The sequence below is a fragment of the Xenopus tropicalis genome, chromosome 1, assembly GCF_000004195.4.
Source record: "Xenopus tropicalis strain Nigerian chromosome 1, UCB_Xtro_10.0, whole genome shotgun sequence".
NCBI lineage: Eukaryota > Metazoa > Chordata > Amphibia > Anura > Pipidae > Xenopus > Xenopus tropicalis.
Window position 1 is genome coordinate 916,401 of NC_030677.2, and position 26,008 is coordinate 942,408.

Consider the following 26,008-nt stretch of genomic DNA (forward strand, 5'->3'; position numbering starts at 1 on the left):
AGAGTATGGCACACACAGGCAGCGTAGGGCAGGCAGAGTATGGCACACACAGGTAGGGTAGGGCAGGCAGAGTATGGCACACACAGGCAGCATAGGGCAGGCAGAGTATGGCACACACAGGCAGCATAGGGCAGGCAGAGTATGGCACACACAGGCAACATAGGGCAGGCATAGAATGGCACACACAGGCAGCATAGGGCAGGCAGAGTATAGCACACACAGGCAGCATAGGGCAGGCAGAGTATGGCACACACAGGCAGCGTAGGGCAGGCAGAGTATGGCACACACAGGTAGGGTAGGACAGGCAGAGTATGGCACACACAGGCAGCATAGGGCAGGCAGAGCATGGCACACACAGGCAGCATAGGGCAGGCAGAGTATGGCACACACAGGCAGCATAGGGCAGGCAGAGTATGGCACACACAGGCAGCATAGGGCAGGCAGAGCATGGCACACACAGGCAGCATAGGGCAGGCAGAGCATGGCACACACAGGCAGCATAGGGCAGGTAGAGTTGTCCACCCCTGTAGGGCTCAGGAAACTACTTACTTTAGACTTGTAGTAGAATCCCATGAACCTTGCTTCAATGGCCTCCTTCAGTAATGGGTACTTGTTCCTGGCACATACAGTGTCCAGGGTGGGATCCTACAATTTAATCTTGTCTAACAGGAGGCCCACGAGGAGGGGCATGGGCAAATTCATACATCACATGTGATTTTGTGTAGGCAATGGGGGGGTCCAGAAAAAAATCTTTGCAGATGGTCCAAACTCCCAATACAGGGTGGGTCATTGTGAGCCAGTGTGGAACTAGCTAGGCTGCTTTATTGTAGTAGTTTTGTTTGAGTCTAAATTGCTTTGCTGTTTCCATATCACAATAATAAACATTATATTTATTTTATTGCACTACACCAGTGATCCCCAACCAGTGGCTCGGGGGCAACATGTCACCAACCCCTTGGATGTTGCTCTCAGTGTCCCCAAACCAGGAATTTATTTTTGAATTCCTGACTTGGGGGCAAGTTTTGGTTGAATAAAAACATGATTTCCTACCAAATAAAGCCCCCTGTAAGCTGATACGGTGCAAAGAGGCTCCCTAATAGCCAATCACCTTATTTGGCTCCTCCATGAAAGTTCATGAGCTCCTCCATGAACTTTTATGGTGCTTGTGTTGTTCTCTAAGTCTTTTTACATTTGACTGTGGCTCCCGAGTAAGAAAGGTTGGGGATCCCTGCACTACACTCTGCCCTTTGATTTCTGATGTAAAATGAATTAGTATAGGCATTATCCAGAATGCTTGGGACCTGGGATTTTCTGATTTTATTTCCATAATGTGGATCTTTATACTAAAAAAATCATTTAACCATGAAATAAACCCAATAGGGCTGTTCTGCACCCAATAAGGGGTAATTATATCTTAGTTGGGATCAAGTACAGGTACTGTTTTATTATTACAGAGAAAAGGGAATCATTTAACCATTAAATAAACCCAATAGGGCTGTTCTGCCCCCAATAAGGATTATTTATATCTTAGTTGGGATCAAGTAAGGAAATCATTTTTAAAAAGTATTTGCTTATAATGGAGTCTATGAAAGATGGCCTTGACAATGCAGCAGTTCTGCTATGTTTGTGGTGTCATTCTTTGAGCTCAGGGTCTGGGCAGGCCCTGGCAATGGGTTTCTGGATGCAGCTCAGTTGGAGCAATCAGTCTGGCCAGTCTTTGCCAGTCATGTTTAGTTGCTGCTTCGGTGTAGGCTCTAAGGTAGATGTTTTGGCTTGGCTAAAGGAGGCGGTGGCCAAGGAAATCGGTATAGTTACAGCCTCAACATCTAGAGGTCTCAATTAGACCTGGACCTTGACTTGGAAGATACTTTTGTGGCAAGGGCATTTGAGGATCAGTTTTCTTCATCTTTGAATGAGGAGTAGGAGCCACACCCTTCCTTTGATTTTGCTCTTGTACAGCTACTTATAAGAACTCTTAGGACTTCCTTGGCTCTGGAAGATGCCCTAAGGCTAAGAGACTTTCCCTTTATACCAGGAAGTCATGGAGCTGATCAAGTCAGAATGGGTGATTCCTTCAAAATGGAAGGAATTTTATGCAATCTAGAGGCAAGCTGTATTCTTTCAAGGATGAGGAGAAAAGACTTCAGCTCTATCCCTAAGGTCCATGCACCTGTCTTAAATTTCTCTCTGTTGCCGATTGATGATGTGGCAATGAAGGATACTATGGACAACTGGGTTCAGATTTGAAGAGAGCCTTAATTTCTGCAGAAGAGAGCCTTAAACCAGATATTGCTAACCTCTTAAGTGGCAAAGGCCTTGGTGGTGTGGTTAGCCAATATTGACACAGCTTTAAGAGAAGACCAGGAGATCAGAAATTCTGGATGATCTCAAGAAATTGAAGTTGGGTTTAGCATATTTAGTCAATTCTGCAGTTGACCAGACCCGTCTAGCTTCCAGGTCTTTGTCCTTGACAGTTTTAGCAAGGAGAACCCTATGGCTCAGACCTTGGGAGGCTGATAGTGCCTCAATAGCAGCTTTGTGTTCATTGCCATTCCAGGGCCTTTATTTGGCAAAAAATTGTGGGACCTCATGTCTAAGGCATCTGGGGGGCATGAGCCAGTTGCTGCCCCAGAAGAAGTAGTGTTGGCAGGTAAAGCAAAGTTTTTTTCTAAGACCAGATATGATTCATATGATCATCTGCCTATTTTGTTCTAGAAAGGAAACAGCTAGGTCAGACAATTAGAAGGGTAGGAAGGCTTTATCTATTTCAGGTTGCCTAGGAAGGATCCATAGAAGACAAGTGGGTATTGAGGATCATGAAGCAAGGTTACAGGCTGGAGTTCAGCTTATTCCTCCAGCACCAGGGTTTCTCACAATTCCAATTCTAGCAGACAGTTCCAGAAAAAGGGCTTTCCAGGAGTACCTAATTATGTTGGAGCAGCAACAGGTCATAGGCCTGGTCTCTCTGGATGAAAGAGGAGAAGGCCCTTACTCTCGGTTATTCATAAACCAGAAGCTGTCAGGAGCTTGGAGACTGATTTAGACCAAGTATGGGTGAACAAAGTATCAAGATTTCAGCATTTCAGGATGGAGTCCATCGAGTCTGTAAAGTCAGCTATTTATACAGGCGAGTGCTAGTCACCCTGGTGATGTACTTGTAATGGCAGAAGATTAATCTGTTCTATTTTCTAATTGTCCTAGTTTATTCAAAAGAACAGGGATTAGGCACAAGGATCTGTGCTTACCTGGGAGCTTTTATAGACACAATCTCAGAAAGACTATCGCTCTCAGAGAAGAAGCAGTTGTTTCTCAGATCAGCGGTCGAGTTACTGAGGTCAAGCTAAGAGGCCTGTGTGCCACAGTTCTTGAGGGTCCTGGGTGTGATGTCATCCATGATTGGCCTGGTACCCTGGTCACATTAGCAGATGAGACCCCTTCAAGCCACATTCTTGCAAGTGGGCTGGAGCTTCACGGTCCCAACTGATAAGGCTGACTTCCCATCTAAATTCCTACCTCCTTTGGTGGGAAAGACAAGATAATTTGACCAGGGGCACCAAGTTATTCCCAGCCAAGTGGGTTGTCATGCCAACAGACACTTTGGGCTTAGGTTGGGGTTCAGAACTGGGATAGAAGTAGCTTAAGGTCGGTGGCCCTCTCCCTTATTAAGTGGCCATCAAATGTCTTGGAATTAAGGGCAATCTTGGTGCAAGACTGAAAATTAAGTCAGACAATGTCACAGCTGTAGCCTACATGAGAAGGCAGAGGGAACAAGAGGTCCATGGTCATTATCAGAAGTCCAACCTAGTTTCCAATGGGCAAAATATTTTCTAGTAGGCGTCACAGCAGTCTATGTACCGGGACCCTTAAACAGGGTGGCAGACCTTTGAAGCAAAAGCTTTGAAGACTTTCAGTCAAAAGATCTTCAGAATATTGGTCCAAAGGTGGGGTCAGCCAACGATAGACACAATGGCTACCTCCAACAACAGCAAGTGCCCTTGGTTCTACTTGAAGGGGTAAGATCCAAGAGTGCAAGCCTGGACATTCTGTTTGGGCTTTATCTTTCCTCCCCTTTCTCTGATTCCTAGGGTGATACAAGATGAAGGAAGATCAGGCAGAAGTAATATGTATTGTTACGGCATGGCTCACAGATCTGATTCAGTTATTTATACATCAACAGCGGATTCTCCCAACATCAGATCTCATGTTGTCCCAGGGTTCATTCTCACATCCAGACCTGGATTCATTGGCAGGGGAACCACTCCAAACTCACCCGGTGCTGCATCAGTGTCACTTCCAGTGTGTAAAACCAATGCTACACAGTCTCAATACAGCTGCACACTCATAAGGAGGAGCTTTCCCACCGCCAACATATTTCTAAAGAGGAAAGGTTTAAGTGGCAGCACCATGTATATTAAAAAATAGCCATTTTTCATCTTACATTAAAAGCATACAAGTCCCAGCATCAGGCATTTCAGGCGGTCAAGCCCTTAATCATAGGCTGATGTGGATGGGTCATGCTAAATTTAAATACATTCTGAATACAAAAAAACTTTATAAAAACATTAAAAACATGTCACCAATAAGCATAATACAAAAAAAACACACCATCATGATTGAAGGGCACATAAGTCTTGTAAACTAGCGGGATCCAGGACAGATACTTGGCTTTAAGGCAGTTTATTTACACAGGGGGGCCCATTTCAGCATATAAAACAAATCATAAAAATAAATCCTGCCCTCTGGGTGCTACCTTCACACATTAGATTAGTTCCCTCACTAACCTGGGCCCCATGTGGACTACCAGTAAGAAAACACAAATGTTGGGGTCACCCCTGTACTCACAACCCTTCTGGGGAATTAGCTCAGCCTCCCGGCTTTCCTTTCAGCTCCTTAGATCCTCAGTCTCTTGGCAGCTTTCTCAAGTCTGGGTTCCCTCTGCTTCTGGCAGTGGCAGGCAGCCCCCCGGTCCCTCTGGGAGCCCTAACACAGAGAGGTATCCTTCCTGCTCTGAGAGACTGTCTCACACCTTTCTATACCATTAAATACCTTTCCACAGGACAGCCTTCCTGTGGAAAGTAAGCTCCAATAGGTGAGCTGGACTACTGGAATGGATTATCTGATGCGCTTGTTCTATCCAGAACCCTATAGCTTCCAGGGCCAGACAGCACAACCTTTTAAACCTTCTCGGTTTATCATCCTCTCCCTTAGAGATTACATCTCCCACTATGGAGAACTTGAAGGGAAAACTCACCTTTTCTCTCATTTGTTGGGCCATTCTACCACAGTCTTTACAATTATACTGGGCATGATACATCATATCCAGTGTTAAGTCCTTGAGGAGTCCAAGTTTGTAAAGTAAATATCCAAAAAGCTTCCATTAGATTCATAGGTCCCTTAATATCACCATTTCTCAAAGGAATTGTAACTTTTTTTTCCTCCTTTTGTCATAAATACTAGTGACCATGTTAAGGAAGCCCTCCGTTAGCTCAATTCTTCAGATACTAACGAAAAACTTCCAACAGATTCTATAAGGATTTCTTCTGTGGAGCTATCCCAGATGGTCTCTTTCAGTGCATCCTTGGGGGGGGGGGGGGTGAATTCAAAAGAGAAATCCTACCTTATTCAGGACAATCCTGTGACCCAGATTTTCCACCACATCCCAAAAAATCATAAGTCTCACCGGAGGGATACACTATAGTGGCAAGTATAGGATGCCTAAATGAAGGAATATATAATTGGTTAGATTCCTGTTTATAGCCATTAGTTTTCCAACTTAGTGCAGACATAAAAAAATATGGACCATCTCCTACCTTAATGAGAGCATAATGCTTTGGTAGACGGGTACGTGTGGGTAACAATAGACGTTAAATCCTTGTACTTGTTCATACCCCATGATAGGGGTTACAGAACGTTTTCTACAATGATTGTGCTCTATTCATTGATTTGGTTTGGGAATACCTGTTGATCCACAATTAGTAAGGGGGTTCTATCTTCAAAGGCATGGGGCCACTATGGGGGGCATCCTTTGCCCCCTCTTATGTTTGACATTGTATGTTTATGTGAACATATATAGTATCTAATAAGGAATGTCTGCTTTTCTTCATTCTCGTATTACAATAAAATATCTACAGCAAATAAATATCTACAGCAGTCTTATGAAAGCTTTCGGGAGAAGGGACATAGATTTATTACCCCACCTGTGGGTCATACTAATGCGCTAGGGTGGCAGTTTATAGTGAAAAAACTGAGAGTTGGGGTACAGGGAACCTATTTAGTTGAAACTACACAAATTATTGCTTTCTCTTTGCTATCGTTACAGACAGTGTGAGTTGTACAAGATGTTCAGATATGGAATGGCCAAATGAGAAGAAGAATCAGTGTATTGGAAGAAAGGAAGAATTTCTCTCATACACTAAAGATCTCATCTCTGCCTTTATTTCACTTGTCTCAGTACTTTTTGGCCTTAAAACTCAGCTGATATTGGGAATTTTTATTAAATACCTGGACTCCCCCATAGTGAGAGCCAACAACCGGAGCCTGAGCTTCCTCCTCCTTGTCTCCATCAAGCTGAGCTTCCTCAGTGTGTTTCTGTTCCTCGGTCGCCCTGTGGATATAACCTGCATGCTGCGCATCATCACTTTTGGAATCACCTTCTCCATAGCTGTCTCTTCTCTCCTGGCCAAGACTATCATGGTTTGTGTTGCTTTCAAAGCCACCAAGCCAGGGAGCTCATGGAGAAAATGGCTGGGAGTCAAACTGTCCAATTCTGTAGTCTTGTTCTGCTCATCCATTCAAATAATCATCTGCATGACTTGGTTGGCCATTTCTCCTCCCTTTCAGGAACTGGACATTCACACTTCCCCTGGAACCATCATCATTCAGTGCAATGAGGGCTCAGCTATTGGCTTTTACTCAGTTATTGGGTATATGGGGCTTCTGGCAGCTGTTAGTTTTGTTTTAGCATTTTTAGCTCGGAGCTTACCGGACAGTTTTAATGAGGCCAAGTACATCACTTTCAGCATGCTGCTCTTCTGCAGTGTTTGGATCACAATGATCCCGGCCTATCTGAGCACCAAAGGCAAAAACACTGTGTGTGTGGAGATATTTGCCATACTCACCTCAAGCGCGGGGCTTTTAGCCTGTATATTTCTGCCCAAATGTTACATTATTTTACTGATACCTGAAAATAACACGAAGTCTAATTTATTGGGGGGAAAGTGCTGATAATCTTCTAATATATTTATATATATCCTACTCATGCTTTAGAGACTAAATATCAGAATACAAATGGAATATTATTGCAGATCTCTATAGGTCACAAAGTAAACTCTGCAATCCCAAACTTCTGAAGGGGCTGCAAGTAATAATTGCAAATTAGCACAGACGTCCTGTCAGGCAACTTATTTTCTTCAGGTTCATCCCAAGACATCCCAGAAAGCCAGCTGCTGATCTAAACTCCCATGGACCATTAGAGGTCTAGATCACCCTTGGGTGGGAAACATTAAGGCTTGTTTTTATGATACGTGACATCTAAGAGGTGGTAAATAAAATTGAATAGAAGGTGGTGGAATCTTTGAGGATGGGAAGAGACCCCCATCCAGTACGGCCATGTTCACCTCCAGCCCCAGCCAATAGCTTATAAACAATATGCCTATGCCGGTTCCTTTGGGTTGGGCCCTCCAGTAGGCTCTGTATCGTAGAGGTAGAGAAGCTCCGTTCATGTGTTTACTCATTGCTTGACCAAGAAGATGAAATGAAATGTATAGAGAGCTGTTGTCTTCTCGTTGGCATCTCATATTTATAAGCACAGAAACTAACGTGTGAAAGTTCTAGTCTTAAGGAGATGTTGCCCCCTGTGTTGAATAAAGTGGCCGCTGTTCTGCTGCTCAGTGTTGTGGCTTCTGGGTCTCAGCCATGTGTATAGCAGGCAGGGCTTCAGTGAGATCCCCACCCAAAACTATTTTTGCATAACTAAAGAAAATTTAATTATAATTAAATATACGCTCATTTTAAAACATCAATGGAGAAGGAAAGTTTATTGGCATTGTATTATATAGTATAGTTGGGCAATTTTGTGTCTACTGCAATAATGTAAAGTCCCTGTATACAGACGTGATAAACCATAAAATAAAATTTTCCCATTGATTAGAATCTGCCCCAACGTATTGCTATTCATATTAAAGAGCTGGTAAGGACAGAGCAAGGTGTAGTCAGATGGACCAGGTCAGAAACAGAACCACAGAATTGGTGCAGCCAAAGTGTGTGTTCTGCCCTTTCTTGTAATATTTATTGGTGGATTCCAATGTAAACACTCTTCTACATGTACAGTATAAAACCTTCCAGATCCCAGATTATTATTATTGGGTCTCTTGGAACTGAGATTTGGATCCCTGTGGGTTTCAGAGCCACATGTCCAGTCCGGTTTATTCCTCTGCTTCAGATGCACAAAGATACCAGAACATGGTCACATCCCATATCAGTACCAGCAGTAATTATATATAGTGGTGCAATTAGGGGGCGCTCTTTCACTAATATTACTCTCTAGTACAAACTACACCCAGACCAGTGGCTTCACATACATGTTTATTGCACACACAGAGGGGCAAGTAGGTAGGCGCTAGAAGGGGGCAGCGGGTAGATTCAGAGTGAAGCTCACTGGCCAATCACACGCTAGACCCTCATTTCCCAGAAGACAATAAATAAATAGTGCAAGTAGACGCTTGGAAAACAGGCAGAGCAGGGATTGTGCTTTGCTGGGACACACAGAAGAACACTTTTGCCCCCAATCCTGGTGCAGAGGAACCCGTTGTTGGCACAGATGCCCCTAAGAGCTCAGGTTGGAGATGACGGCCTGTGTGTAATCCAGAGAAGTAGCGTAACCTCCCATGTCAGTCGTACGCACCTGAGGGCACACAGGGAACAGAAGGTTACGTTTGGAACAACTCCCACCCACGGCCAGCCTTTGGGGTATGTGTGGCTCCCACACGTACTGCGTCTAGTTTTGTATACTGCTGCCCAAACTGAAGAGGGGCACCTAATGCACGGACCATTGGCCCCCAAATTGATCCCTGGATCAATCACAAATGATTTTCCTCTTCATCATCTCCATTCTTTCTAACCGTTCCACCTTCACCATCAACTTGATAGTTCCTACCCTTTCCTCCAATTTCTATTCTTCTACCTACCCTTCTCTCCTCCTCCATCATCTCCACTGGTCCTATCCTTGCTGCGGAATATGTTGGCGCTTTATAAATAAATGTTAATGTAATGTAATCCTCCATCATCTTCACTGTTTCTACCCATTCAGCCTCTCCATCATTTCCACTTTCTGCTCTTTCCTCCTTCTCCTCCATCATTTCCAATCTTTCTGCCCCTTCCTCCTTCTCCTCCATCATTTCCAATCTTTCTGCCCCTTCCTCCTTCTCCTCCATCATTTCCCTCTCTACTGGTTCTATAATTTCCTCCTCCATCATCTTCACTGTTTCTACCCAGTCCACCTCTCCTATCATTTTGACTCTTCCTGCCTTTTTGTCTTCCTCCATCATTTCCACTATTTCTGTCTCATTCTTCATCATTTCCACTGTTTCTGCTACTATCTTCATCATTTCCACTGTTTCTGCTACTATCTTCATCATTTCCACTGTTTCTGCTACTATCTTCATCATTTCCACTCTTTCTAACCTATCCTCCGTCTCCATCATTTCCACTTGATGGAGACACTCACTGATAATGTTAAGTCATAATAATAGAATAAATAGAATAGAATAAATAATAATGGAAATCAAAATAGGCCTTAGTATTACAAATATAGAGTGTTCCAAACAGTCTACACCAGTCCAATAAATAGTGACTGTCTAGGCTAGGGCATATTACAGTTGCCCCTCTGGCATTTGCCTAAATACACAGATTGCCAGCCTGGACCAGCCTAAGGCCCCACAGGTGTCTCCTAAGAGACAACCCAAGGCAAGTGAGTTTTACAGGGACATTTAAACACAGGTACAGTATATTAAATAATACAGAAGTGTTACACAAATAATAGACACATTTTCCATTCTCTGTAGTAGCAAAAGGCGCACAGAACAAAAGATGACTAAGCTAATTCAGCCTTATCTGTACCCTGCAGGTTGACAGTTAGCAGGCCATGGTGTAAATGCTGTCCAAGCAGAACATCTGTGGGTGGGCTAGTTGTGACCTACAGGATTCTTTGGGTGGGTTAGAATTAACCTATAGCATTCTCACAAGTAACTTGTGTACCTCCTGTTATCTGTGAATGCTAAATGAGTAGGCTATAAAAGGCACAATCATTCTGGGTGGCTGAAGGCTTCCAACAAGACTGTATGTTTGGCTTACAATAAAGCAGCCGTTCCTGCTAATCACCTCTTCTCTGAGTCTTGTTATATAAGATAAGGTTCCGCTAGGTAAATCTACCAACACACTCTGTCCTTTCCACCTCTTCCTACCCTGTCCTCTTTTCCATCATTTCCATTTTTTCTACCCTTTCCTCCTCCTTTATCCCTGCCCTTTCCTCATTCTCCATCATCTCTGCTTTCTGCCCTTTCCTCCTCCATCATTTCCACTCTTCCTTCCCTTTTGCCTCTATCATTTCCACTCTTCCTTCCCTTTTGCCTCTATCATTTCCACTCATCCAACCATTTCCTCTCCCCTATCTTTTCCAGCTTACCTATGTTTTCCTACATCATTTCCACTTTCTAACCAATCCTCTATCCACTCTACTCTCCCTTTTCTCCTTCAACATTTCCATTCTTCCTACCTTCTTCATCATCATGCTCACTCTTCCTACCCTTTCCTCCGCCATCACTTACACTCATCCCACACTTTCATTGAAGTGCTGGGCGATCTTAGTATAAAGACAGTTTGACAGGTCAGAGCAGAACTGGTCATTGTTAATGAAAAGCCCAGGACCAGGGAACATTAAGCCGAGACACTACTCTATCTGAGTGGATGAGTTGCAACGCATGGCTTGTTACAGCGTTTAGGCGCACTGAACAAGTGGCAAGCGCAAGAGGATGCAGCATGCTGAAACGATGAAACGCAAATGGAGTGAAATGCAAGTCTGAAAGCTTGTGAGGCCAACCAGGCAGAATACAATGCAATCAATTAGTAAATGCGTTTAGGTGCACTCAAACTGACTCAAATGCACTCTGAATGCATTAAAAAAATGCTTGTAAGTACCAGCCCTTATTGATCAGCCACAACATCTGGATTGCATATGGGTTGTCTTAAAAGGAACACCAAAAAATAAAATGAAAATATTTTAAAGTAATATTTTAAATATTGATATATACAATGATAGAATACAATGGTGTTTTACAGAGCTTATCTGCCATTTAGCCCTATTTTAGTTTAAAAATCCCCCATGGCAACACAGCATCTTATTACATAAACTATAGTAGCCTTTCTGAAGCCAACAGAACTTTTCCCAGTGCATTTTATTTACTGTAAAACATTTTTATATTTTTTAGTTGTTATTGTTTCTTTAAAGGAGCGATATAGATTGCTATGTATGCCATAAGCATTTTGATATAACTTGACCCACAAACCGGTAGTTTGTCAATGCACTGGCCAACTACATGGAATGAGCTGCTGCTCTACTTGGCCAACTTATACCCATAGTAAATGACCAAGAGAGGAGTAGAGAGGGATGTGGAGGAGGTGCTGGTTGCCATTTCACTGGTACATCTCCCAGTATCCTCCACAAAACAAGGGCCCTAGGGGTGGTGTGAGCCCATATCTGTCACTTTCTCTTGGGCCGACAGATGAAAGGTAGAATTGAGGGGAGTTACTCCGGGCTAACAGCCCTATGATGAGGGGATTAATGTTTAGAGTTTGGCAGAAGAATTATAGAATGTAAAGGGGGCAGCGCTTCTAAAATGCAAAACTCAACAAAAACAAATAAACAAAAGAGCTTTAATGAAAAATAAAGGTTTTTATTTGTGCGGCACTGGGGGTGGGCAGTGTGTGTGTAAATGCTCCAAAGCTGGGCATCAGCCTGGCACAACCTGCCCCAATACTTTGCCCAGGCTAGAGCTCCCACAGTCGGAACCACTTGGGCCCAGACTGACTGCTTGTGGAGCAATGAGCCCCTTATAGAGCAGTTTTATTGGCCGACTGGCAAGGGCGCCCAGTAACAGGAAATGAGCAGCGGCTGAAGGTTCTCTCCCAGTTCTTAGATCTGTATTACAGGGTAGAACTTGCTGAATCCCTGGCACCCACCCAATTTATGGGTTACCCTAGGCCCAGGGGTGGCACAAGGATGGTCTGTATCCATTAACCCTTTATATGCCTGGCTAACCCACTGTAAGACGGAGGCTGAGACAGAAACCGCGCAGGGAAAGGCAGGGAGACGACGACCCCACAAGGGACACAAAGCAAAGTGCACAACAGCCACAAGGGGGGCACTAGTAGGAATGGCGATAGTGTAAGCCGTCAATCACAGCCTTGATGAAGTCCGTTGTCGTGGAATAACCTCCCATATCTCGGGTCCGCACCTGAGGGGCAGCCGCACAGGAGAGAACACAAACAGCCAAATGAACCAAAAGAAAAGTGAGATGGGAAGCAGCAAAAGAAAAATGGGGAGCAATGTGCCGGGCAGCGGTTACACTGAATGATAATGTATGTAGGGGGGCTAAGAGCCTAAAGATAAACAGAGACCTCGTCAGAACCTGGGGTTGGGGGGGATGTATGGGGCTTGGCCCTGGGTATAGGGAATGTAGAAATATTTGTACTTGTTTCCTCTGGCGAATACCACTCTGGCACTGCCCTATCAGACCAAATCAGTAAGGAGTGAATCAGCCACTCACACTCGGGCTGGATTTAACCATAGAGAGGAGGCACTCGCTCACCAAGTCTCGTGGTCTGACAGAGTGGAGGAGAAGGGGGCACTTACCTTTCCCTGTTTAATGACTTTTTTCACAGCATCAGAGATGAGATTTGAGTGATACTCGAGGCTGAAAGATAAAACAGGAGGAGGGGTTTATCCGGCACATTTATGGTTAGTGATAAAGGCAAAGGGCCCGGGGATAAGGTACGAGCAAAGGGGCAGCCATAACCTGGGCAGTGCTGGGTACAGCTACAGTATATGGAGTGCGAGGCTTGGTTAGGATTGCGCCCCCTTCTGTCACTCACACATACACTCAGCTCTGCACTGCCTCATTTGCCATGGTTAAAGGGAAACTATACCCCCAGAATGAATACGTAACCAACAGATAGTTTATGTTATGTTAAGTGACCTATTAAAGATTCTCCCCAAACTGGAATATATATATCAGTAAATATTGCCCTTTTACATCCTTTCCCTTGAGCCGCCATTTAGTGATGGGCTGTGTGCTCCCTCAGAGATCAGCTGACAGGAAGTGATGCAGCTCTAACTGTAACAGGAAGTAGTGTGGGAGCAAAAGGCAGAACTCTGCCCATTCATTGGCTGATGTGGGGGGGGGGGGGGGGAGGATTAATAAAAAAAGAAACTCTCTCTTGGGTTCCTGTTGTACCGCAATGTGATTGTGTTTTTACATATTGTGCTTATTTGCCCCAGCAGAGGCAGTTCTAAGCACACCTACAACTCACAACCATAAAAGCACAAGTACAGCTCACAGACACACACAGAGCGGTTACAGTAGAACTCACTTCAGGTGGCGCAGCATGTTTGTTGCAGAAAGTAACATTGCAGTCGGGTTGGCGATATTCCTGCCCACGGCTTGTGCGAAAGGGTGGCGTGCACCCTGCGGGGGGTAATACAGAAACATTGGTTATAATACAGACTCCTCCCCCTACCCTGTAACCGTACCCCCATATACTAGATACCCACCCTCCCCGCTACCCTGTAACCGTACCCCCATATACTAGATACCCAACCCTCTCCCTACCCTGTAACAATACCCCCATATACTAGATACCCACCTTCCCGCTACCCTGTAACCGTACCCCCATATACTAGATACCCACCCTCCCCGCTACCCTGTAACCGTACCCCCATATACTAGATACCCAACCCTCTCCCTACCCTGTAACAATACCCCCATATACTAGATACCCACCTTCCCGCTACCCTGTAACCGTACCCCCATATACTAGATACCCACCCTACCCTGTAACAATACCTCCATATACTAGATACCCACCCTCCCCCTACCCTGTAACAATACCTCCATATACTAGATACCCAGCCTCCCCCTACCCTGTAACCGTACCCCCATATACTAGATACCCACCCTACCCTGTAACAATACCTCCATATACTAGATACCCACCCTCCCCCTACCCTGTAACCGTACCCCCATATACTAGATACCCACCCTACCCTGTAACAATACCTCCATATACTAGATACCCACCCTCCCCCTACCCTGTAACCGTACCCCCATATACTAGATACCCACCCTACCCTGTAACAATACCTCCATATACTAGATACCCACCCTCCCCCTACCCTGTAACAATACCCCCATATACTAGATACCCACCCTCCCCCTACCCTGCAACCGTATCCCCATATACTAGATACCCACCCTTCCCCCATATACTAGATACCCACCCTCCCCCTACCCTGCAACCGTATCCCCATATACTAGATACCCACCCTTCCCCCATATACTAGATACCCAACCCTCCCCCTACCCTGTAGCCATACGTAAGAGATCCTCCAATGTGGAGGTGCCATGCAGTAGATCGTTACGAATGTGAAGCTTCCCAGTGTCTCACACTCACCGTCTCAAACACGGCGTATTCCGCACTGTAACTCTCCCCTGGCACCACCCCAGCGCCCCCGACCAGCCCAGCCGCCAGGTTATCGATGATATTGCCATACAGGTTGGGCATGACCAGCACATCAAACTGGTATGGGTTCTGCACCAGCTGCCAAGAGACACGAGGGGGTTACTCACAGGATCGTGGGGGGGCAGAGACACGTCATACACAGGGAACTCACAAACATGGGGGACTGGGTTGGAACACTGCCCTCTAGTGGTGAAAATAAAGGGAATTCTTGGATACATACATTCTAACTGTGATGAACAGGGAGGACTGCTTGTTGCATTATTGTTTTAAGGAGTTAAGTCTATTGTTTTGCAACAGGTCTGGCTGCTACTTGGGGTCTGTGGTCTGCTCCTCCCACTGCAGGGTGATACAGAGAGGGGAGACGGGAGGTATAATCTGCTCCTCCCACTGCAGGGTGATACAGAGAGGGGAGACGGGAGGTATAATCTGCTCCTCCCACTGCAGGGTGATACAGAGAGGGGAGACGGGATGTATAATCTGCTCCTCCCACTGCAGGGTGATACAGAGAGGGGAGACGGGAGGTATAATCTGCTCCTCCCACTGCAGGGTGATACAGAGAGGGGAGACGGGAGGTATAATCTGCTCCTCCCACTGCAGGGTGATACAGAGAGGGGAGACGGGAGGTATAATCTGCTCCTCCCACTGCAGGGTGATACAGAGAGGGGAGACGGGATGTATAATCTGCTCCTCCCACTGCAGGGTGATACAGAGAGGGGAGACGGGAGGTATAATCTGCTCCTCCCACTGCAGGGTGATACAGAGAGGGGAGACGGGATGTATAATCTGCTCCTCCCACTGCAGGGTGGTACAGAGAGGGGAGACAGGCGGTATAATCTGCCCCTCCCACTGCAAGGTGATACAGAGAGGGGAGACGGGAGGTATAATCTGCTCCTCCCACTGCAGGGTGATACAGAGAGGGGAGACAGGCGGTATAAACAGCTACTGCCAGTAGTAGTAGTTGGGCACCAGTAGGTAGTCCTTACCTGCATGCAGCAGTTGTCAATAATCATTGTGTCAAATTGTATCTTGGGGTACAGTTGTGCCACTTCCTTACAGCACTGCAGGAACAGCCCATCTCCCAGCTTCCTGTGAGGCAGGAAGACATGAATATATAACAATACGGTACAAGCCATAAATAGCGGCACCCCCCATACCTACAGGGAGGCTCCTACAGCCCCTCGGCCAGCGGGTATCTGCCCCACACTCACATGATATTGGCTTTGTGCACAGCAGTGACCTTGGATCTGCCCTTCTTGGTGGCATAATCAAACGCAAACTTGGCAATGCGGTTGGACTTCTCTCTGGTTATGATTTTAAGGCACTCGATGACTCCGCTGACGCTCTGCCCGAAACAAGCACAACAAATAGACTGTAAGCTCCTCGACGCACCTCATTCCAACTGTGTATTTATAGTAACTGTACCCGGCACTGTTTATGGCTAGTAAAGCACTAAGTACACTTGTGCCGATACTTCTACAGGGGACACATCTCCAAGAGGGGGTAAATACCAGCTACACACCTCGTGCTCCAGAGAGCTGTACTCTCCCTCCGTCTGCTCCCGAATAATCACCAGGTCCAGATTGTTGTGCCGGGTCTTGTAGCCGGGGAGGCTGTTCACATGCACCACGTTAGCAAAGAGGTCCAGCTTGCGCCTACGGGGAGGGGGAGATGGTCAGTGCCCCCCAGAGCTTTGGCCCCAAGGGACATGTACATATCAGCATTAGCACCAGTCCTATAGTGCTCTTTCCCCAGAAGGGTAAGGGCAGCCAACCACAAGAGAAAGGGCAGCCAAACAGGGAAAGGGCAGCCACCCATAAGCCAGCAAGGGAAAGGGCAGCCACCCATAAGCCAGCAAGGGAAAGGGCAACCAACCATAAGCCAGCAAGAGAAAGGGCAGCCAAACAGGGAAAGGGCAGCCAACCATAAGCCAGCAAGGGAAAGGGCAGCCAACCATAAACCAGCAAGGGAAAGGGCAGCCAACCATAAGCCAGCAAGGGTAAGGGCAGCCAACCATAAGCCAGCAAGGGTAAGGGCAGCCAACCATAAGCCAGCAAGGGTAAGGGCAGCCAACCATAAGCCAGTAAGGGCGACAGATAATTGGATCCATTAGAACGCGGAACTGTCTGTTATCCCGTACCGGAGTCTCATTTCATACGACGCCAGTTCCCCTTTATACTCCATGGGGGTGTGGATCTTCCCTAGAGACAGAGAAAGGCAGTGAGAAATGATATACTTACCCCCCTCCCCCATATCGAATCCAACCCATGTGACTCCCAGTACAGACACCCATAACCCCCGTACCTTTAATCGCCACCTTATTTGCCTGCATGGAGGCCAGGACCTCGTCCAGCTTCTCCTTGGAGGCCATGTTCTGCACCTCGCTCAGATGGTGCTCATCAAACTCCACCGGCACATCAGCTGCCTGCGGGAAGCCAAGAAACCTCTGTGGGAACCAATCCCAGCATTCCCTACTCATTGCTGCACTGATGCACCTTCTGCAGTTCCTCATTCTACCACCAGGGCAACCCTTGTCTGTCATTTTATGGCAGAGGTTCCCACAGAGTAGGGAAGTCACAAGCTCCCCTTCCCACTGACTGGCACTTACCTTGAACACCTCTCTCACCGAGTGCATCAGCTCCGGTCCCACTCCATCCCCAGGGATCATGGTGACATGAAAAGCCCCATCTGACTTGCCCGGTTCAGCCTGTGGGGACAAGAACGATCAGCTCAGCTGCAGGTCCCAAGTACACGGTAAGGGCAGTGGCACCCCTAGGCCCGGGGTATATGTTACAAGGCACCATGGGTCCTGTGGCTCCCCAGTAATTTAGTGGGGCTCCCCTGTGGCTCAGAAGGGACAAGCATAACCCCACCCCATATGGACAAATCAAGCTCCACCCACAGAAAATCAAACTGCATCTAGAACTGGGCACCCTACAACCCTACACTGTCACCCTAACGAGCTAGTACCCCCTTCTGTTTCACCTAAGCCCAACATCAGTGCTGCATCCTATTCTGCCCCGTGCCCTGGGGCAATACATCTGCTTCACTACCTGGGGCATCAGGGCCCTGCAAAGAAAGTGGGCGTGGGCAATCACCAGTGATGTACCGGGCATGGGGCTACAGGTTATAGGTGCCCTTACCTGCTGTACCAAGGGGGAGGTGCATAGGGGGCGCCGTGCCAGGCTGATCTGTGGGTACAGCTGTGAGAGAGAAACATTACTGGTTGGCAGGAGGGCAGGAGTGGGGCAGAGGGGCAGCTGATGGGTACAGGTAATATATAGGATAAGCCATATAGAGACAGAACTGGGCAGGGTGAGGGGGTAGAAGATGCAGGGCAGATAGCAGCAGGGGAGATAAAAAGGGCAGAACACATAAGAATAGGGGGGAGAAGGGGCAAGACAGATAGAGGGCTTAATTAGAGGGGGCAGATAACTGAGTGGTAGAAGGGGCAGGGCAGATAGAGGGGCAGATAACTGAGGGGTAGAAGGGGCAGGGCAGATAGAGGGGCAGATAACTGAGGGGTAGAAGGGGCAGGGCAGATAGAGGGGCAGATAACTGAGGGGTAGAAGGGGCAGGGCAGATAGAGGGGCAGATAACTGAGGGGTAGAAGGGGCAGGGCAGATAGAGGGGCAGATAACTGAGGGGTAGAAGGGGCAGGGCAGATAGAGGGGCAGATAACTGAGGGGTAGAAGGGGCAGGGCAGATAGAGGGGCAGATAACTGAGGGGTAGAAGGGGCAGGGCAGATAGAGGGGCAGATAACTGAGGGGTAGAAGGGGCAGGGCAGATAGAGGGGCAGATAACTGAGGGGTAGAAGGGGCAGGGCAGATAGAGGGGCAGATAACTGAGGGGTAGAAGGGGCAGGGCAGATAGAGGGACAGATAACTGAGGGGTAGAAGGGGCAGGGCAGATAGAGGGGCAGATAACTGAGGGGTAGAAGGGGCAGGACAGATAGAGGGGCAGATAACTGAGGGGTAGAAGGGGCAGGACAGATAGAGGGGCAGATAACTAAGGGGTAGAAGGGGCGGGGCAGATAGAGGGGCAGATAACTGAGGGGTAGAAGGGGCAGGGCAGATAGAGGGGCAGATAACTAAGGGGTAGAAGGGGCGGGGCAGATAACTAAGGGGTAGAAGGGGCGGGGCAGATAACTAAGGGGTAGAAGGGGCAGGGCAGATAGAGGGGCAGATAACTGAGGGGTAGAAGGGGCAGGGCAGATAACTAAGGGGTAGAAGGGGAGGGGCAGATAACTGAGGGGTAGAAGGGGCAGGACAGATAGAGGGGCAGATAACTAAGAGGTAGAAGGGGCAGGGCAGATAACTAAGGGGTAGAAGGGGAGGGGCAGATAACTGAGGGGTAGAAGGGGCAGGGCAGATAGAGGGGCAGATAACTGAGGGGTAGAAGGGGCAGGACAGATAGAGGGGCAGATAACTGAGGGGTAGAAGGGGCAGGACAGATAGAGGGGAAGATAACTAAGGGGTAGAAGGGGCAGGACAGATAGAGGGGCAGATAACTAAGGGGTAGAAGGGGCAGGACAGATAGAGGGGCAGATAACTAAGGGGTAGAAGGGGCAGGACAGATAGAGGGGCAGATAACTAAGGGGTAGAAGGGGCAGGACAGATAGAGGGGCAGATAACTGAGGGGTAGAAGGGGCAGGGCAGAAATAGGGGCAGATAACTAAGGGGTAGAAGGGGCAGGGCAGATAGAGGGGCAGATAACTAAGGGGTAGAAGGGGCAGGGCAGATAGAGGGGCAGATAACTAAGGGGTAGAAGGGGCAGGGCAGATAGAGGGGCAGATAACTAAGGGGTAGAAGGGGCAGGGCAGATAGAGGGGCAGATAACTAAGGGGTAGAAGGGGCAGGGCAGATAACTAAGGGGTAGAAGGGGCAGGGCAGATAGAGGGGCAGATAACTAAGGGGTAGAAGGGGCAGGGCAGATAGAGGGGCAGATAACTGAGGGGTAGAAGGGGCAGGGCAGATAGAGGGGCAGATAACTGAGGGGTAGAAGGGGCGGGGCAGATAGAGGGGCAGATAACTGAGGGGTAGAAGGGGCAGGGCAGATAGAGGGGCAGATAACTGAGGGGTAGAAGGGGCGGGACAGATAGAGGGGCAGATAACTGAGGGGTAGAAGGGGCAGGACAGATAGAGGGGCAGATAACTAAGGGATAGAAGGGGCGGGGCAGATAGAGGGGCAAATAACTGAGGGGTAGAAGGGGCGGGGCAGATAGAGGGGCAGATAACTGAGGGGTAGAAGGGGCAGGACAGATAGAGGGGCAGATAACTAAGGGGTAGAAGGGGCGGGACAGATAGAGGGGCAGATAACTGAGGGGTAGAAGGGGCGGGGCAGATAGAGGGGCAGATAACTGAGGGGTAGAAGGGGCAGGACAGATAGAGGGGCAGATAACTGAGGGGTAGAAGGGGCGGGGCAGATAGAGGGGCAGATAACTGAGGGGTAGAAGGGGCAGGACAGATAGAGGGGCAGATAACTAAGGGATAGAAGGGGCGGGGCAGATAGAGGGGCAGATAACTGAGGGGTAGAAGGGGCGGGGCAGATAGAGGGGCAGATAACTGAGGGGTAGAAGGGGCAGGACAGATAGAGGGGCAGATAACTAAGGGATAGAAGGGGCGGGGCAGATAGAGGGGCAGATAACTGAGGGGTAGAAGGGGCGGGGCAGATAGAGGGGCAGATAACTGAGGGGTAGAAGGGGCAGGGCAGATAGAGGGGCAGATAACTGAGTGGTAGAAGGGGCAGATAACTGAGGGGTAGAAGGGGCGGGGCAGATAGAGGGGCAGATAACTGAGGGGTAGAAGGGGCAGGGCAGATAGAGGGGCAGATAACTGAGGGGTAGAAGGGGCGGGGCAGATAGAGGGGCAGATAACTGAGGGGTAGAAGGGGCAGGACAGATAGAGGGGCAGATAACTAAGGGATAGAAGGGGCGGGGCAGATAGAGGGGCAGATAACTGAGGGGTAGAAGGGGCGGGGCAGATAGAGGGGCAGATAACTGAGGGGTAGAAGGGGCAGGGCAGATAGAGGGGCAGATAACTGAGTGGTAGAAGGGGCAGATAACTGAGGGGTAGAAGGGGCGGGGCAGATAGAGGGGCAGATAACTGAGGGGTAGAAGGGGCAGGGCAGATAGAGGGGCAGATAACTGAGGGGTAGAAGGGGCGGGGCAGATAGAGGGGCAGATAACTGAGGGGTAGAAGGGGCAGGGCAGATAGAGGGGCAGATAACTGAGGGGTAGAAGGGGCGGGGCAGATAGAGGAACAGATAACTGAGGGGTAGAAGGGGCAGGGCAGATAGAGGGGCAGATAACTGAGGGGTAGAAGGGGCGGGGCAGTAGAGGGGCAGATAACTGAGGGGTAGAAGGGGCAAGACAGATAGAGGGGCAGATAACTGAGGGGTAGAAGGGGCGGGGCAGATAACTGAGGGGTAGAAGGGGCGGGGCAGATAACTGAGGGGTAGAAGGGGCGGGGCAGTAGAGGGGCAGATAACTGAGGGGTAGAAGGGGCAGGACAGATAGAGGGGCAGATAACTGAGGGGTAGAAGGGGCAGGGCAGATAGAGGGGCAGATAACTAAGGGGTAGAAGGGGCGGGGCAGATAACTAAGGGGTAGAAGGGGCGGGGCAGATAACTAAGGGGTAGAAGGGGCAGGGCAGATAGAGGGGCAGATAACTGAGGGGTAGAAGGGGCAGGGCAGATAACTAAGGGGTAGAAGGGGAGGGGCAGATAACTGAGGGGTAGAAGGGGCAGGACAGATAGAGGGGCAGATAACTAAGAGGTAGAAGGGGCAGGGCAGATAACTAAGGGGTAGAAGGGGCGGGGCAGATAACTGAGGGGTAGAAGGGGCAGGGCAGATAGAGGGGCAGATAACTGAGGGGTAGAAGGGGCAGGACAGATAGAGGGGCAGATAACTGAGGGGTAGAAGGGGCAGGACAGATAGAGGGGCAGATAACTAAGGGGTAGAAGGGGCAGGACAGATAGAGGGGCAGATAACTAAGGGGTAGAAGGGGCAGGACAGATAGAGGGGCAGATAACTAAGGGGTAGAAGGGGCAGGGCAGATAGAGGGGCAGATAACTAAGGGGTAGAAGGGGCAGGGCAGATAGAGGGGCAGATAACTAAGGGGTAGAAGGGGCAGGGCAGATAAAGGGGCAGATAACTGAGGGGTAGAAGGGGCGGGGCAGATAGAGGGGCAGATAACTGAGGGGTAGAAGGGGCAGGGCAGATAGAGGGGCAGATAACTGAGGGGTAGAAGGGGCAGGGCAGATAGAGGGGCAGATAACTGAGGGGTAGAAGGGGCGGGACAGATAGAGGGGCAGATAACTGAGGGGTAGAAGGGGCAGGGCAGATAGAGGGGCAGATAACTGAGGGGTAGAAGGGGCAGGACAGATAGAGGGGCAGATAACTGAGGGGTAGAAGGGGCAGGACAGATAGAGGGGCAGATAACTAAGGGATAGAAGGGGCAGGACAGATAGAGGGGCAGATAACTGAGGGGTAGAAGGGGCGGGGCAGATAGAGGGGCAGATAACTAAGGGATAGAAGGGGCGGGGCAGATAGAGGGGCAGATAACTGAGGGGTAGAAGGGGCGGGGCAGATAGAGGGGCAGATAACTGAGGGGTAGAAGGGGCAGGGCAGATAGAGGGGCAGATAACTGAGTGGTAGAAGGGGCAGATAACTGAGGGGTAGAAGGGGCGGGGCAGATAGAGGGGCAGATAACTGAGGGGTAGAAGGGGCAGGGCAGATAGAGGGGCAGATAACTGAGGGGTAGAAGGGGCGGGGCAGATAGAGGGGCAGATAACTGAGGGGTAGAAGGGGCAGGGCAGATAGAGGGGCAGATAACTGAGGGGTAGAAGGGGCGGGGCAGTAGAGGGGCAGATAACTGAGGGGTAGAAGGGGCAGGACAGATAGAGGGGCAGATAACTGAGGGGTAGAAGGGGCGGGGCAGATAACTGAGGGGTAGAAGGGGCAGGGCAGATAGAGGGGCAGATAACTGAGGGGTAGAAGGGGCGGGGCAGATAACTGAGGGGTAGAAGGGGCGGGGCAGTAGAGGGGCAGATAACTGAGGGGTAGAAGGGGCAGGACAGATAGAGGGGCAGATAACTGAGGGGTAGAAGGGGCAGGGCAGATAGAGGGGCAGATAACTAAGGGGTAGAAGGGGCGGGGCAGATAACTAAGGGGTAGAAGGGGCGGGGCAGATAACTAAGGGGTAGAAGGGGCAGGGCAGATAGAGGGGCAGATAACTGAGGGGTAGAAGGGGCAGGGCAGATAACTAAGGGGTAGAAGGGGAGGGGCAGATAACTGAGGGGTAGAAGGGGCAGGACAGATAGAGGGGCAGATAACTAAGAGGTAGAAGGGGCAGGGCAGATAACTAAGGGGTAGAAGAGGCGGGGCAGATAACTGAGGGGTAGAAGGGGCAGGACAGATAGAGGGGCAGATAACTGAGGGGTAGAAGGGGCGGGGCAGATAGAGGGGCAGATAACTGAGGGGTAGAAGGGGCAGGACAGATAGAGGGGCAGATAACTGAGGGGTAGAAGGGGCAGGACAGATAGAGGGGCAGATAACTAAGGGGTAGAAGGGGCAGGACAGATAGAGGGGCAGATAACTAAGGGGTAGAAGGGGCAGGACAGATAGAGGGGCAGATAACTGAGGGGTAGAAGGGGCAGGGCAGATAGAGGGGCAGATAACTAAGGGGTAGAAGGGGCAGGGCAGATAGAGGGGCAGATAACTGAGGGGTAGAAGGGGCAGGGCAGATAGAGGGGCAGATAACTAAGGGGTAGAAGGGGCAGGGCAGATAGAGGGGCAGATAACTAAGGGGTAGAAGGGGCAGGGCAGATAGAGGGGCAGATAACTGAGGGGTAGAAGGGGCAGGGCAGATAGAGGGGCAGATAACTGAGGGATAGAAGGGGCGGGGCAGATAGAGGGGCAGATAACTGAGGGGTAGAAGGGGCAGGGCAGATAGAGGGGCAGATAACTGAGGGGTAGAAGGGGCAGGGCAGATAGAGGGGCAGATAACTGAGGGGTAGAAGGGGCAGGGCAGATAGAGGGGCAGATAACTAAGGGATAGAAGGGGCAGGGCAGATAGAGGGGCAGATAACTGAGGGGTAGAAGGGGCGGGACAGATAGAGGGGCAGATAACTGAGGGGTAGAAGGGGCAGGGCAGATAGAGGGGCAGATAACTGAGGGGTAGAAGGGGCGGGGCAGATAGAGGGGCAGATAACTGAGGGGTAGAAGGGGCAGGGCAGATAGAGGGGCAGATAACTGAGGGGTAGAAGGGGCGGGACAGATAGAGGGGCAGATAACTGAGGGGTAGAAGGGGCAGGGCAGATAGAGGGGCAGATAACTGAGGGGTAGAAGGGGCAGGACAGATAGAGGGGCAGATAACTGAGGGGTAGAAGGGGCAGGGCAGATAGAGGGGCAGATAACTGAGGGGTAGAAGGGGCGGGACAGATAGAGGGGCAGATAACTGAGGGGTAGAAGGGGCGGGGCAGATAGAGGGGCAGATAACTGAGGGGTAGAAGGGGCAGGGCAGATAGAGGGGCAGATAACTGAGGGGTAGAAGGGGCGGGGCAGATAGAGGGGCAGATAACTGAGGGGTAGAAGGGGCAGGGCAGATAGAGGGGCAGATAACTGAGGGGTAGAAGGGGCAGGGCAGATAGAGGGGCAGATAACTGAGGGGTAGAAGGGGCGGGACAGATAGAGGGGCAGATAACTGAGGGGTAGAAGGGGCAGGACAGATAGAGGGGCAGATAACTAAGGGATAGAAGGGGCAGGACAGATAGAGGGGCAGATAACTGAGGGGTAGAAGGGGCGGGGCAGATAACTGAGGGGTAGAAGGGGCGGGGCAGATAACTGAGGGGTAGAAGGGGCGGGGCAGTAGAGGGGCAGATAACTGAGGGGTAGAAGGGGCGGGGCAGTAGAGGGGCAGATAACTGAGGGGTAGAAGGGGCGGGGCAGTAGAGGGGCAGATAACTGAGGGGTAGAAGGGGCGGGGCAGTAGAGGGGCAGATAACTGAGGGGTAGAAGGGGCGGGGCAGTAGAGGGGCAGATAACTGAGGGGTAGAAGGGGCGGGGCAGATAACTGAGGGGTAGAAGGGTAGGAGAGACAGAAGGGTTCGGCACAGGAGAGCAGGAGGGACAATAATAAGAGAGAGGAGAGAGAGAGAGGAGAGGGAGTCCCTGACAGACCTGAGTAGAGCGCAGGAAGTGTCTGAGCGCCGCCATAGTTGCCTTTGAAAGGAGACAGGAAGTGACGTTAAACACGCCGTTCCTTCAGTTCCGCTAGCGCCAGCCCCGCTGTATAACCCCGCCCACTCCGGCCTGTTACGGGGCGATGGACGAAGCGGGGAGCACAATGACTCACAGTGGCTTATGGGATATTAGCACCTTACAGACACAGTGCCTGAGCAGCGGGGGGAGGAGACTGGCCCGTCACTTACTGTACGAGGGGCGGATACATACCCAGTACGCATAGGCCACGCCCCCATGCTCTGGCTTGGCTGTTCTGCGGCTGCGCTGCTAGGTGATAAACATACGGCATAAAGTTAGGGGCTAATTTGGTCAGTCTTAGGGTTGCCCGGTTGGCGGTTTTTCCGTCAAATTGGGCTACTAATATAAAGCCCAGATGGGTTTCCGTAGTACAAACCCGCCAAGGTACAGTTTGGGGCTAGTTTTTGGAGCCTTGGCGGGTTTGTAGTTTGGAAACTAGTCAAAGTTTTTTCCCCCCTAGTGTGTCTGTCCCAATGCATGCTGGGTAATGTAGTTTGTATCTACCTATTAGCCTACAGCTAGGATTACTATAAAACTACAATACCCAGCATGCAATGGGACAGTATAGCCGGAGGCTCCCATTTCTACTCTATTCTACCCAACCTGTCTGTTCTACCCCCTGCTCCCTAGCGTATGGGATTGTACCATTATTTTCTACTGTGGGGGGGCTGCCATTTGTTACTTTCTGCAGTTGGTCCTTAAGCTATAAACTCTCAGGATCTCTTGGGGCTGCTGGGAGTTGTAGTTCAACGTACCCATATGTACATTATGTCTGGGGTTAATGCAACATTCTGAATCCATTTCTGTAGTGACTTCCCAGCTGGACTGGGCCCAGAGGGAATTACCAGCCATCCCAGTAACTGGAGAGGGGGCACAGGGCATGGGGAGTGATTATACACTTTAAAAAGGCAGGTTTTCCCAAATATACTTTTATTTTCATAGAATTTTTTTTTCTT

At 49.5% G+C, this 26,008-nt stretch overlaps 1 protein-coding gene across 5 annotated transcripts; it reads right to left on the reverse strand.

Annotated features, from left to right (window-relative positions):
• Positions 1–8,566: 8,566 nt before the first annotated feature.
• Positions 8,567–25,178, reverse strand: idh3b (isocitrate dehydrogenase (NAD(+)) 3 beta). 5 transcript variants are annotated; one of them, XM_031894669.1, is made up of 12 exons: positions 24,972–25,178; positions 17,934–17,999; positions 17,399–17,497; positions 17,095–17,215; positions 16,931–16,991; positions 16,313–16,445; positions 16,002–16,135; positions 15,777–15,879; positions 14,725–14,871; positions 13,645–13,739; positions 12,908–12,968; positions 8,567–8,902 (listed from the first exon to the last, which is right to left on the reverse strand). In XM_031894669.1, the coding sequence occupies exons 1-12, from the start codon at positions 25,005–25,007 to the stop codon at positions 8,825–8,827; spliced, it is 1,134 nt and encodes a 377-aa protein (XP_031750529.1). In that variant the 5' UTR covers positions 25,008–25,178; the 3' UTR covers positions 8,567–8,824.
• Between the last annotated feature and the right edge of the window lie 830 nt (positions 25,179–26,008).

Excerpts from the sequence above, each read along its gene's own strand:
- idh3b (XM_031894589.1), bottom strand. The coding sequence starts at position 25,007 with ATGGCGGCGCTCAGACACTTCCTGCGCTCTACTCAG. Across the intron at positions 17,216-17,398 it reads CGGTGAGAGAGGTGTTCAAG|GCAGCTGATGTGCCGGTGGA; the intron begins GTAAGTGCCAGT and ends GGCTTCCCGCAG. Across the intron at positions 14,872-15,776 it reads TTGACAACTGCTGCATGCAG|CTGGTGCAGAACCCATACCA; the intron begins GTAAGGACTACC and ends GTCTCTTGGCAG.